This window comes from Bombus vosnesenskii, unplaced genomic scaffold, assembly GCF_011952255.1.
Source record: "Bombus vosnesenskii isolate JDL3184/JDL3185 unplaced genomic scaffold, Bvos_JDL3184-5_v1.1 scf7180000013264, whole genome shotgun sequence".
Lineage (NCBI taxonomy): Eukaryota > Metazoa > Arthropoda > Insecta > Hymenoptera > Apidae > Bombus > Bombus vosnesenskii.
The window spans coordinates 6927433-6942033 of record NW_022882924.1 but is presented as its reverse complement, the minus strand read 5'-3'; the positions used below and the strand labels follow the sequence as shown (position 1 = coordinate 6942033).

General features: G+C 36.9%; 1 protein-coding gene across 3 annotated transcripts in view; it reads left to right on the top strand.

Moving 5' to 3' along the window:
• The window catches only part of LOC117239104, a 281294-nt gene that overhangs the window by 113292 nt on the left and 153401 nt on the right, over positions 1–14601 (top strand). The window contains exon 1 of one of the 3 annotated variants that reach the window (XM_033504425.1): positions 12168–12488. The exons of the other annotated variants lie outside the window; for them this stretch is intronic. Coding sequence (XP_033360316.1) covers positions 12404–12488 — 85 coding nt within the window. The 5' untranslated portion in view covers positions 12168–12403. Of the gene's footprint in view, positions 1–12167; positions 12489–14601 lie in introns of those variants that run through there. 3 annotated transcript variants of the gene reach the window in all.

The following is a 14601-nucleotide window of genomic DNA, read 5'->3' as shown; positions in this document are numbered from 1 at the left end:
AATTCAGACGTGATCCAGCTCTCTGTCGCCAACTTCATGAATAAAATTTCAATATTACATTCAACGCTGTCGATGTTCATACCTTCGTGCACGGCAAATCATGCTGCCTGCTACGAACGAAAATACGAAAGACTGGAAAAGGAGCTGTCGGAATTTCGTCGCAAGCGCAAAGCGAATGGGGATTATTTTGCATCCGCAACATTTCATTTACATGCGTCGTAAGTAGACTGCGAATGTTTATGCATTTATGGAAAACTTTTCGCTGCAAAATTTTATAGAATTTCCGCGTAATATGCGATAGGTGTATGAAATATGCGCACGGTAAGATACACTGTATAATGTGTAATACGCGAAACGATTTTCTATTTGGGTGATTCAAAATATACAGGGTGGTTGGTAACTGGTCGTACAAGCGGACAGGGGGTGATTCTACGCGAAAAAAGAAGTGGAAAATATAGAATACAAATTTTTCGTTTGAGGCTTTGTTTTCGAGAAAACCGACTTTGAATTTTCGCTCGGTACGCGTGCGGTTGTCTCTTTTTAAATTTTTATTCTATATTTTCGACTTCTTTTTCGCGTAGAATCACCCCCTTTCCGATTGTACCACCAGTTACCAACCTAACCCCGTATATCGTATCCTCTTGATCACTTTGATAAAAATATGAATTTGCATCAACGTCCGTGGTCTGTTCACAAGACATCGCTCTCACGTATCACGCGTATATCGGAAAATCGAATGAAAACTATATTCATCGCGAAGCCAACTTGAAACCAATTATAAAACAGATTATAGAACGCCTATGTGACAGAACGCATTTTCCCACGGCGAAGTGTTAAAGAAAGTAAACTCGTTTCGCGCTTCCTCGAAAGTTTCCGGAACGACTGGAAAGTCGTCTGGCGAATTCATCTAAAATCTATTGGTATCATTAGCCGTGAATGTTCGCGGGTACACGCGGATATTAATTAAAAGAGGGTGCGAATGGAGAGAGAGAGGGGGTTCTTTTTCTTTTTTCCTTCTTTCCGGCGAAAGTACACGTGTCCGTGTGCAGGGGTGACGAAGAATAAAAGGAGAGAGCAATGGAAGGGGCGAAATGTACGAGTAGTTCGTGCCCGACTCTTCACCGGTTCTCGTCACTCTACATTTTCCTCTTTGAACTAAATTCTTTGTTAATTATACGGTCGACTGCTTCGTCGTTAAATTCAAGCCTCGAATTGCGCCCGGCTTCCACGACCTGGCCCTGCTCAAATCCCGTTATGGAGACCGACTTTTTATCCAACTAACGATGACGGGCGAGAAATTTGCAATTTCAAACCTACCATCTGTCCATTGATCAAAAATCCTTTGCCGGAGTTTAACGCCCGTAATTTCAGCCATTCTGTCAGCGAGATCATCCGAAAATACAATTATAGGTCGACTTATATTTTATACGGCACGGCGGCTCGTCACGTAACGATAACGTCACGTGCCGGTCGCTGACGGATAAGCGTGAACGGTCTCGTTTAACTCTTCAAGTGTTCGCACATTTCCATAAAACGTGTCCCCAGGCGTAAAAAAAGAGAAGAAAATGGCAAAGTTAAATAAAACACAGTTATCGTTACATCGCGTCGCACGTCGAACACAGAGCCCGTGTTTCACGAATTTTTCGTTTCGACGACATTTGTATCGACGACAGCCGTATTTAGGATCAGTGCAGACGCGTAACGAGAAATACGACAGCGTCATATGTCTTTCTTTGTTTTCTTCAATTAAAAACAACGAAGACAAACGCGTGACGTAGCAGGAACGCAGGATCAAAAAGTCGCTCGTCTGTAAGGGTTCAAGGGTACCCTTAAGAGGTTAAAACGCGTGTTTCAACGTCCTGCCGTGGATGTGTCGGCACCGTTGCGTACGTAACGTTCCGGCACGAATACGCTAGATTATAACAGTATCTTATAAGAATGGTCGTCAAAAGGGAACCGTGCCATAGCCGCGCAATACCGATACGGATAATGTAAATTATAAATCGACGTTATTTCGTCGAAAAATATTGGTTTCGTCGTTGGTTACACCGTTTTCTGTTATCTTTTAGCGGGAAACATCGGATAAATTAGCAGTTTTCTCTTCTATCGAAATCTTTTGTAAGCGTGTCGAAAATATTGAGCGAATATTTGCATATAAATTCTATATGTATCAGAAGAAAAGAAAAATTCGTGCAAACATACTCGTTTGGGATGCTACGTCGAACTGAACTTCATGTTCTATGTTACATCGTTCGAAATTATTTTTACCGATTTTTTTACAGGATGTAGTTTAATTAACGATGCAATTTCGTGTAATTTCATTTGAATAAAACGAGAGCAAGAAGGACAGCTAGCCGACAGCCGTTCGTCTTCGTTTTTAATAAACTTTCTTCAGAGCTTGCATTTAAATTTAAATTCAAATTTCCTTGCAACCTTAAGCGCCACCATACTTTTACCCTACGAGCTGCTTTCTCCTCCTCGACGAAGATGCAACCGTATCGATGCTTTTTTCTCGCCAGTAAACCACTACAATCGCGCTCGATGGATTAATCGTAGTTGAATGATCCGATCACGGATCGAGAAAAGTTTATGCCAATCTTCGTCTCACTGCCCATCGTGTGTTATATTAGGTTGTCCGAAAAGTTTGTTTCGTTTCATAAGGTGGTAATGGGTGAACAACAATTTCTGTTTTATACTATTTTATTGAATTAGGTATAATCCATTTCGTTATATTTCTATTATGATGTTCGTGCATAATTCAATAAACTAATATAAAACAAAGAACATTGTGCGTCTATTATTTCCTTATAAAACGAAAGAATCTTTTCGGACAACCTGATATTATAAATCGACGAGTTATCTGGAATGATGGCGTATGTATCAAAATTCTGTTTCGAAATATTCCAAGTTGAAACTCTCTTTTGTTTGTAGAATCGTGATACTTATGAAGAGACTGTAAAATCGATAGCGTACAAACTTCATTTCTGATATGGAATAAAGTGATATCGTAAGAAACGATTATTTTACGCGCAGTAAAAGATGTCGAAAACGATTTAAAACATGATTCTGAACGCCTGTTGTTGCGAATAGCGGGATTTCGCATTACGTTGCAACATTGAAAGTAACCATATCTGTGCAATATTTCGTCAGAAGTACGTTTAAGTAGACGTAAAGCAATGAAACAGGTGTAGAAGTTTTTAAAAATATTTATTGAACGAAAGACAGATACGAGAATAAGATTACGTTCGTAGTTTAATTTGATGCCAAATTATATTTTTTTTCATTTTTTATATTTTTATTAAAATTTAATTGGCAATTTTTCCTAACTGTACGACATTTTCTGTCTCCAGTAACGATAATAAGCTTTCAAAATCCCGAATCTTGCCACTTTTTAACGTAATTACAGGAGCAAGCTCGTACGAGTATTCGAAGCACAAAGTTGACTTCCGGTGAAAGTTAAAATTCCCTTAAAAATATTTCCATCTGTAATTTAGGATATGTTAAATCGAGAATGTACGTTTCTCGAGAAATGGCGAGATAAATCAATAGCATCCGGTGATGGTAGGATCACTAGACGCGGCTGAAACATTGATGATCCGATGATGAGTCGAAGTAAGAGAAGATCGATATCCGTTCTGAGTTGGTGCGAGGGAATTCTTCGCGACATCGAAACAAGTTGGTAAATTAACACATCGGATTTCTGCACACGCGGGGACCGTGTGGCCTGCGGAACTTCCGATCGGCCCAGAACCGTGTACCATCCGCCACGAGTTTCCCTGTGGCAAAGTTTCTTACCGCGGTAGCCTTCGGCGCTGGTACCAGAGAAAAAGAGAACACGCGGAAAATGGAAGGAGAGACGCGCGATAATCGATGTACCGTGACAAGGTTTTAACGCGCGCAACTGTCTATTAGAAGTGAGAAACTCAATTTTGGATTGTCACGGTGATTCGTTAGTTTGTTGACAAATATACAGTTCAGAGAAAAAGCAGCGAAGGCAACAGCATTTTTAATTTAGTTTCGTTCGGTTTGAAACAACAGAAATGGGATCGGATTGGAATGGAGCGACAGAAAAAGAAGTACGCAAATCTTATGTAAATGTCTTATGTAAAAAGCAAATACAAATGTGATAGTTTGAAGACAACGCTCATTGTTAATAATTTATAATTGTCTCTGTAATTCCCAGTTCGTTTGTACATCTGCAATTTGTTTATTTTGTTGGTTTGAATCGACTATCAGTCAAGTGGAGGGCTAGCCACGCTTTTTTCTAAAAATGTTAAAAAATAAAAGGAAAATTGATAAAATATTCTGAAAGAAATTCCTAGAAACTACGTTCGTTGTCGTAGACCGTTTGATGAAGTTGCAATAAGTATGAAATAACGCTCTAGATAACCGTGCGTCATGATCGTATTATTGGTTGAATTATCGGGCATTCAATGTAAGAGACTTGAAAACGTGAGAATCACGTTTGGTAAAGTGAAGATATTATTCTTACTAAGCACCCTGAGGAAGAAGTTATGGAGCAAGTCCTAATACTTGGTCGTGCTTCTACCCGTGGAGGTTGTAGAACTGGTAAAATATGAGGAGATTATTTGGCAATCAAAGAACAGTCTACTTAAGAGATTCATAAAAGTGTGCCAGAGAAAAACGACAAAGAAAGTGTAGAAAAGATGTGGCAACTTCTGAAAAATAGTTATTACCATTCTCGGTTCAACAACGCTACGAACCAAGAAATATATGTACGCTCATAAATTGTCATTTTCAAGCAGTACTTAGAAAAAGATCGTTAGTCGCGATTGAGAAAAGATCGAAGTCGAAATTTGCTGTTTCAAAAGCACGGCTTATCGAAATTAAATTCCGAAAGTAATACAAAGGGATGGACGAAAATTGTACAATTGTTAAAAACAGAATTGAAAAACAAAGAGGATCGCTTGTTGATTACGTACAAATATTGAAACTCTGGTATACGGTGTTAATATGAAATAATAATAAATTCGCTTACACACGCGAAATTACTAATTTTTGCAAACGACAATGTAAAGTTACCATTGCGACGAACAGATAAATTCGAATAATTAAAAAGATTTTCAAACTCTGTGTTTGCGCGAAAGTGTTTATTTGAATTTGAAAAAGGGATATCATTATAGTAAATCCCGTGCTAAACTCCAGGTACATTGGTCGCGTCTGAAATTAAAGCTATAAAGTTGTAACACATGTGTAACATTGCGTGACGCAAACATCGCATCGTGCGACTAATACAGACTTTATTATTTCAGCGTAAGAGCGGGTCTGACAGAGTATGACTCATTCTACTGTCGCCAGGCATAAAATCTTTAACGCGCTTGAATAATTAAAACACGAATTTAATCCTACTCTTTTCCCATGCGGAAATAATGTTGCAGCTTCCATAGAACGAGTTCGTTACATTGTATAATAAAACACGGCGTTGTTATTTCTTCTTTAATTTTTCAGTCTTCCTATTCCTGATAAACTCGATGGTAAAACGAAAGTAAACTTAAACGAAGGAATATTTACGAAAGAGAAAGCGTGAAACGTTTCATTTTAATGAAAGAAATCGAAAAACTTGCTACGCTGATAACTCGATTACCGTAACTGTTCATCGACAATATTCTTATCTTTCACACAGCTTCAAAATTATGCAACTTGAAGGTAAAGAACGTATCGAATAACAAAACACTGCGTAAAATTGACAATTTCGGTATCGCGTGCGAACGTTTAAAAACAATGACTCTATTACCTCGATTATACGATAAAGGACTTTTATTCGTAGTTTAATAATGAAATTATATTTAAAATAGGCAAACGAGGGAGATCTTCCGAGAGGTGGTTTATTTCCTCTAACAATCGTATTAATCCTATCGAACCGGCTTACGTAACAGCTACACCAATTAATTGCTTCCACGATATTTCATATCCATTGATTTAATACTTTCCCGAGTCGGTGGAGTGTATTATTTATAGCGGAGGTTGCAGAGTAACCCGGTTATTTTTAGGGAAATTTATGCCGCTGTATTCATGAATTTATTTAAATTCATTTGTAACGGCGCACAATAAATTGAACCGGTTAATCGAGCGCTCTCGCGATTCAGAACGTCAAAGGACGAAATTTCAATATTATCTCTGAGATACGTAGCCTGATACAACGTGAACCGTTTGTATGCCAGTATTTTCAAGTACACTCGGCCGTGTCTTATCATGAAATCCTGTGGAACCAACGTGACGTATGTTTTCATTGACGTGGCCGTTTCGATTCATCAGCTTTTGACCCAGAGAAGATGGCCACTTCATGCACCGCGTTCATTTCGCAAACTCGAATCAATGCGCGGCTGTTTCTTCTTTCGGTCTAACTTTAAGCCAAGAACTACCATTCAATGCGGTTTTTCAAGATATCTTGAGATTTCGTTGAAACTTGTTCGCGAAAAGTCGTTAATTGTACAACGTGAATATTTTAACAATGTACAACGTTATTGAATATTTTTATTGTTAGTACTATTGTTATTATTGTTAACATTACTACTATTGTTATTTTTATTATTGAAGAAATTGAAATCTTCACGAAGAGAAACTATTTTGCAACACGCTGTGTGTTCGATACTACAGGACGAATTATAAATATATTATTCTTTTTATTTATATTGAGCAGAAATCAGAACGTTTCAAATATATTAAGTAATTTAGTAGAAATCTGATTAAATTCTAATTTATTTAACTGTACTTTAAATATCGGTATTATAAATTCTAGGAATTAAGATAGACAATGTCAATACCTAAGGCATTCATTATCAATAAAATATTTATACCAGTGATCAGATTGCAGATTTTGAGAAATGATTAAATAACTTAACTATGCACAATAGCTGGAAGATTCAAGAGTAAAATATTATCGAATAATGGAATAAGAAAACTTATTTACAGCATCTTTTTCAATTAATTTAGCTGTTCGCAGATATTTGCCCCACTGTATGGTCAGTACTTTAAATTTATGATTTCTAACTGTTCAATTCCATAAAACTTATTCTGTATCTGTTAGTCGTTGTTGTAATTTCACGTTGTCAACTTCTACTACTCACATCTTGCTTTTGCTTTTCAATTATGAAACTTTTAAAATAGTTAACTCCTCTTGTTTTATACGTCTTTTTTGCGATCGATTAGTTTGGTTAGTAAAATTAATTAGTCGAGGCATTTTTAACTTTTTCTGATAGAGTAGCAAAAGAAATTGTTCTTTGATTATTAGCATTAAAATGTTTATATTTAAAAAGAATGTTGTACAACCTTTGTTTGCAAATGAGGATTTCCAAATTTTAAGACAAATTACCAGCCCCGGATATATCTAATTTTTCTGCTATAAAAATTTAATAATTTTTCTAACATCTCTAGTCTCTAGATGGAGGTAGGAAAATACAAACAAGCGTTGTTTATCCCAGCACCATACAACGGTTCCTTCCTTATTTAATCGCAAGTGTTACTAAGTGAAATTGATTTTCTTCGTCTGAAAAGTTACTTTTCTTCAGTTGCGCCATTGTTGCACTGGAACGGCAATATGTATTATTGGAGAGAAAACATCACATACAATAGGCTTCCATTTATCTGGACTTGTCAGGGAACAAACAGTTTATATAATTGAAGCTGATATAATACACAGGAGTTCACATTCAGATAAATGAATTGGTCCAAGAAACTTACGAACCTGTAAAATAACAAAAAATTAGTCGAACACAGTGTGGATCCCACGATGTTGATCTTTATTTTGCAAAAAATTGCCAATCTTAGAATAGAACTATTCTTACATTATAATAAATCTAAAAAAAGTTACTCGTGACAAATATACTAACGTTATAAATACTTTTGCCAGAAACAACACGAAGAAATAGATGTTCCTGATGATAGAAATGAGCTAGCTTTTTCTTTTTAAATGAAAATCTTCCAACTATTACTCAATTTCAGATCATCGACGGTTTTTAGGTTTTTGCACGACATGGCTCAATTTCATCAGCAGAATTCGGTGAATCGGGCATCAACTGCAGTTTCTTTCCAACAAATGTAGTTATACAAATAAGACGACAATAGCAACGCGTGACGATGCGCGATAGAGAGCTGTGCTCGCCTCTATGCCGTTTCGCTAGTCGTGTTTCCAATTCTGCAGCACGGAAAAGCGTATTAAGGTTACTCTCTGCAGTCGAATCCGCAACATTTCTTTGAAGCATTTCCTGCAGGGAGGACGGCAAGTTCCGCGACGAAGATTTGCAATTCCGCTCGTCTCGTGGGCTACACGGTCGTCTTCGATGTCGCTTCGTCAGTGGCCGTGAAGAATTTAAAATCCTCTGGCCGATGGACACGAAGTTTCACGTTAGGCGGAGAGACACTTCGTTCACCGGGTTTTTTCGTCAGCACGTCCACTATTATACACGGGCTGTATGAGGTTGACGGGTGACCGGCCACGGCGTTAGCAGATTTCTGTCCACGAAATTAGGTGTTCGCTGAGTGAAAAGCGCCGTTGATGACGGTTGCAATTGTCTCGCAAATTGGCTAACCAACCCTCTTAATTTGCGTACTGAATTCTGGCTGCACAATGTTAGGCGTTTATGTCTAATAACTTAATGCAACGCCCGCATAACGAGCTTTCATTCAAGTTCATTCGCTCGTAGTTGTACGATATTGCGTGTCGTTATAATACACGTGGTGTGAAAATTATAATTAGGTAGGACTTCGAAATTTGTAGGAAGTGACGTTTCTGAAGTATAACGAGTTACAGCGGTGATAAACGCCCATTACTATATCATGGATAAGGAAATATTTGAAAAGGTACATATAGTACAATATGGAAAAGGTACAAGGGGAAAGGTAAAAGTAGTTGAAAATTAACAATGCGCCTTCGACCACGAAAGAATTACTACCTGAGTGTTAGTATTTTCTGCATATATCGTATAATTTACATAAATACAAACATTTATGGAAGAAAGTGGAGATATTTTACGAAGACAATGTTATTGCCCCATTTTCTACTGTTTTAAAATATTTATATACCGGATGAAGAATGAACTAAACAGAAAAAAGGATGGTTTCCTGCGTGGCTATGCGAAGTAATGTTCGTTTCGTTTCATTTTTCAATTTCTAAAATTTCAACATCTCCTTGATTAAACAGTTACTTTTGCGTGTTTCCAACGTTATTTACCGTCCAGTGCGCCCAGAAAGTTTTCCATTGCGACGTTATAATCTCGGAGATTATTTCACGTTGGTAATACAATACTTCGAGATTCATTTTGTTTCAGTTAGATCGCGGTTAATGCGCGTCTCGTTACGAACGTAATGTTCAACGTTACTGTCGCACGTGTTTATGCGATTGTACGTTGTCGAAAAATATAGCATCGTAGAACATTTTCGTATAGCGGTTTTTTTTTTACGACATCATCGTAATTACTTTTGTCGTCCGTTATTTTTCAACGATATTGTCCCACATTTTTATTTTCCTCTCATTCGCACGCAAACTGCGGATGCAGTTACACACAGGCAGCGAAACCAACGCAAATGTCAAACTCACGCAGAAAAAAGTTTTTTCAAACAACTATCGTTTTTTAAATGTTCGTGCAAGTTCGTGCAAGTACGAGCGTTACACATATTTTTTTTTTTGCCAATTCTATCTATTTATTTCTGTTTTGTATTCGGTTATCGGGGAAAAATTGCGATCGGAATGGACAGGACCGTAGCAAAGGATGTCCCTTAATTCCCGTGTATTTTTATTAAATCGATTTCACGCTCTATTCTGTTGAAATTTCACGCAGTTTCTGACAGGTTGATGACGGTTTGAAAAATAAATTGCTGTCGTGAGATACGCAATAATTAAAATAATTATTGGAAAAAATTATCGTTCTTGTTGTTTTGTATATGTCGATGTTTTATGAACTCTTACAGTTACGTTTCATCATGACGCTTCTCAAAAGAAGATGACTAGAAAAGATGACTAGTTTCGAGCAAATAATGATTACAAGTTATATTTTATTCTTCCCAATTATATGTCTATATTATGTACATATATTCGCCATATTTACACACATATTTACGCACGCTTAAACGTTAATGTTAATATTATTTATTCTTCCTAATGAAATAAATATCGCAAGCTCGTACAATTTTTCAGAAGATAAATGATAGAAGACAGATGTTTCAATGAAATTCTCGTTAGGATAATTACTATTTATCGTGGTAAGGCAAATTATACATTATGGAACTCTCGGGAAAATAGGTGAACAAAACGCAATTAAAAATTGAATCAAATTTACATTATTATTCCCATGTTTCATCGCGGTTTGTAGTTTCAACAGTTGTAATACGAATGTATTCATCAAAATCCTATTATCTGTTGTATTTATTCTATTCTATTTTCTGTTTTATTTATTTCATTATTCGCTACACAACAAAATTAACATCTCCTTGCGCCGCAAATGATCAGTATCTATTAGTGTAAACTTCCTAAGAATCTCGAAAACTCCCGATACTAACGAACAGAGATGTGAACCAACAAGTACCTAATTAAAGTAACGCTGACGCGTACAATGGCCACAGAAGGCATTTGTACGTGCCTCTGCTCTCCAACGAAGAGTTTTTTCTATTAGATTCTACATTTTATTTCCGTAGTATCAAATTTTGTGAACGTATGAGTTGTTCTACTACTAAACGATACGAATGTAAATCATATTTTATTATACTTGTATCTAATTAATTATTGTACAAAGTCAGTGTGAAAAGTATTCGTACAGTAATTAATATCGACAGAAATATCGCAAGACATTGTTTCTGAACAAAATTTTAATAAAATAAAAAATATGTACATATTCTTACGAGCGTGCGGAATAATTTTCATAAAAAAGAAGATGAAATATGTATACCCTTTGTGAAGATATTAACAAATATCTAAAAAATGGCAAAAATATATGCGTAATAAGTATTCATACAGTTACAGTTTGCTGAGAACAAATAATAAGACTTCTACTTTATATCTAAGAGAGGAAATCGTTAGTTTTAATTGTATTAATACTTAATGGGGTTTCCTTCTGATTTTATTATGGCTCGAAGCTGTAGTGGCATTGAATTTATCAAATCGATGAGAATTCTGCTTGAAATATTTGTCCATTCTTCTAAAAGAGTCCTCTTCAAATTATTTCTCGAGAAAACATGTTGATTCCGTATTTTTCGTTTCAAATGGTCTCGTATATTTTCGATAATGTTAATGAGATTGCGAAGTTGTTTTTAAGTGTTCCCGAACATTATACAAGAACCACTCTCGCGTATTACTATCATTATACTTTGGATCTGCTATCTTTCATCAGGTCGGAGTTGCCTTTCAAACCCATTTCCTTCTGCACTTTGACGCAGATTATTTTTTAAAACATCCGTGTACATTTTATCTCACGAAGCGGTAACTATACGGATTCTATCTTTACCATTTGCCAGATATTTATTAATATTACATTCTTTTTCTCTGAAAATTAATCCGGACGCTCCAAAGTATATGTTATACATCTCTTATTCCTCAGAATGTTGTTACTAAACGATGTTCTACAATAAGAGGACTGTTTTACACGAAGAATCGTCTTTACCTTAACTGTAAATACGATAAATAAATGCAACAGTATACGAATGCCTCTTGTAGCCACTGTACTGGAAGCTTTCAACAAAGACAAAAGCACACGCGCCGAAAATTCCGCCCTTTCATCCACGAAAAAGCATCGACGTTTGCATAGGAAAAGAGCGTGATAAAAGGGCGTGCTAGGCCGTCCGCGTATCGAGCCCTTCCGGCGGCCATAAAAGGCCAAGACAATCATGAGGAACAGCACGACGATTCCATTTAACGGGCGAAGCGGCCAGACCCGGTTATGCACACAGAAACGCGTATCCCCCTTGCACATACTGTGCGTGGCGCGAGCTGCCTCACGGACACACCCTGTATTGCGATACTCTCGTAAAACCAGCCTGTATCTTTTCCCTCATTAACTTGCCTCTACAATGAGCGTGGGTGTCGGCGTAGTACGTCGTGATCCTTTCAACCCCCGTCTATCCACACCCTTCTAGTGACGGCAGCGCGCATGCGCGTCGTCCGACCGCGGAGTCGGTTCGCGCGTAAAATCGCGCCGACCGGTGGCGATCAGTCGCGCGTAATACAGCGCGGGGTGCGGTTCGTCGTGTTCGTTTCACATCGAAAGGTTACGTCCGCGTATTCGTATCTCATTCTCGTACGGCGTTTAACCTTCGCGCTTGTTTCCCCTCGACTTTCTCGGGTCGTTCGTGATCGTGCGTCGTTGCCGCGCGACTTTGGTCGCGTTTCGGATTGATGGCTTCGATTTCTTCGCTCGTATGTATCTGCTGCGCGTGACGAAAAATAAGAAGAAGAATGTGGTTGACGGGAGGCTCGTGCGCCTTCCTGCTTCTGGCACTGACATTGTGCCAGGGCCTGGTCCAGGCGAAGAACGACAACTGTGAGTAACTTTTTAATATCTGTGTTGTATGAGACGATTTTATGTTTGCCGGTACTCTATGGTTACACAAAGGGGCAACGAAGGGAGAGCGTTTCTCGTTGGACGTTTGGTCGACAAGTGGTTGCAAGAGGGACGAGGATAGGGGTTGTCAGGGTTGCGAAGGTGTATAGGTTGTCGTAAGGGTTGTACGAGGGATTAGAGACTGAGGTGTGGTTTGTTGGGTAAGCGGGCAGTTTTTCACCAGCTAAAATAGGAAAAGAGTAACGAGGGTGAACGACCGTGAATATATCTTTGGATAGATATGCGATAATACACTTAGAATTCTTTAATCTTCTCATGCGCTTCGTACATATTTCTATCTGGATATCTTTGGATAATCACAATTTTTAGTCAGATGCCGATATGGGTGTAGTGTTAAAGGAAATATCTGTAAACGAGTAAAGTCGGTGCTTTTGGATTTGTATCTACGGTAATTGCGCATGGCTGGCTGCAATGAACTATATAACTTTGGAACATAAAGGTTGATAATTTTCGTGACTGGCGAAAATTTCATTTGCCGCAGATAATATGTCATTTAGTTATCGATTATCTGCTGAATAATATATTATGTTGTTAATTTCGAATTATCGATATTTTGGAACATACAAGTTATGAAAATGAATTTTTCTTTTTTATTTCGAACGTGTACGTTCAAATTATTTTCGGTGTTACCGAGTTTCGTTTGTTTCTACGTATGATGTGTTTATCAACAAAATTTAGCCTGCAAAGTATAATACGCAGTTTTTGTTAGGATTGGCTGAGTAGTAAAGATCCGAATGATAAGTATCCACTGTTTACTAAGCATTTATTTTACTAAATGCGACGCGTAAATGATACGGTCGTGTTATTGTAACGTATCTATTCAATATCTGTCGAATGAAAAGTACTGTGTGAAACGTATCGCTTGTATACGTACTACTTGTATCATTGATTGACATTTTTGTTTATTTGCCGATAATTTCAAAACAGTAAAATATGATAAATTCTCATATAGTCGCAAATATCAAGTAACCGTACCAGAAAGAGGTAAACGCAGTACCGTGAAAGATAAGAAAACAACACACACATTTGATATAATCGTAATTAAAATAAAAGGTTTCATGCATTTCGAATTAAAGTCATTTAACAATACCCACTGCGAAATTTTTGCGGAAAAAACTAAAGAATTACAGTAAAAAAAAAAAAAGTAAAGAGTTGCAGTTGCGTACAAGGATGGATCCTTGTAAAATTTTGTCCATATTTGAAATTAGAAAATATACATTTCAAATTATTCGTCTAAATACGAAACGAGACATATTTTTAGTATATTTTTGTCATTATAATCTGTAAGTTTCTCATTATACAACTTACAAAAGAAAATGTTTTCTTTCTAAATACATATTTCTCTTGATTATCTCGCAAAAATTTTGAATTCGATACGAGATAACCAGCGCAAGATCACGTTATTTTTTGTGTCAACAATAAAACTGATGTATGCAAATATACGCAAGAAATTACAACGTTCTCGCACCGCTGTTGAACGAACTTCTATTAACTTAGAAAGGAGGGAAGTTTTTGTTTCGAGCAGATACAAGTTTACGTCCCAAAAGTTGTCCGGCAAGTCTGAAACAGATCGCACTCTTTACGTAACGCAGCTTTCGCTTCTCTGCGCTTGTTGTCCTGGATCCAGCATGTTTAGAACAAAACATCAGAATTTATGTCTGTCTATTCTAGTACAGAAACTTTCTCGTAAGATTATTTCAGAAATTCTACGACTATACGTATAAACTTATGTTAGCTGTTCGATGCAGATCTTTTATCTTTATTGCTATACTATTCGCATATCTTCATTACATATTTATATATTATATTATTCTGTTTATATATATTTGTGTGTAAAATAAGCTGTAGTATTAGGTTGTCCGAAATGTTTCTTTCATTTTATGAGGAAATAATAGACGTACAATGTTTTTTGTTTTATATTATTTTGTTGAATTACGTACATTTTTATTCTGTTGAGATAAACACCGGGACATTTCACAGACTTGGTTTCACGTTTGTTGTAAAAAATACGTTTGCGAAAGAAAGACACTTT